This window comes from Corylus avellana, chromosome ca8 (assembly GCF_901000735.1).
Source record: "Corylus avellana chromosome ca8, CavTom2PMs-1.0".
Classification (NCBI taxonomy): domain Eukaryota; kingdom Viridiplantae; phylum Streptophyta; class Magnoliopsida; order Fagales; family Betulaceae; genus Corylus; species Corylus avellana.
Window position 1 is genome coordinate 7,758,106 of NC_081548.1, and position 372 is coordinate 7,758,477.

The window sequence follows — 372 nt, forward strand, 5'->3', positions numbered from 1 at the left end:
AAAATTATGCAGCTTTCTGGGTTGAACTCCAATGCTGAATCCGCATCAACTTCAGAAACTTTTGAGGCTGCTAGTAAGGGCCATTCCCACCACCCGTACAGTAATGATGGCTTTGATTATAGTGGCTCATTCCCTGCTCCGAGATAGTTAATATTATTTCACAATTTAGAACGCTTAACTTGGTAGCAAATATAGTTGTTTCCTTGTATATGGCACTTATATGGGGAGTAAAATGCAATTTGTTAGTTCATTGAATTTATCTCCATTATTAAACTTTTCTTTCATTATTCTCATACAGAATCCATAAATTTTATCTTATCAAACTTGTACCTCTTTTCTTTTCTTTTTTTTGTTGGAAAAATGCAAAATTGG

At 33.9% G+C, this 372-nt stretch overlaps 1 protein-coding gene across 1 annotated transcript in view; it reads left to right on the forward strand.

The window, feature by feature from the left end:
- LOC132190815 (leucine-rich repeat receptor protein kinase HPCA1-like) overlaps positions 1-147 on the forward strand; it is a 6,083-nt gene extending 5,936 nt beyond the window's left edge. The window contains exon 20 of the mRNA XM_059605854.1: positions 13-147. Coding sequence (XP_059461837.1) covers positions 13-147 — 135 coding nt within the window. The remainder of the gene's footprint in view (positions 1-12) is intronic.
- The last annotated feature ends 225 nt before the right edge of the window (positions 148-372 follow it).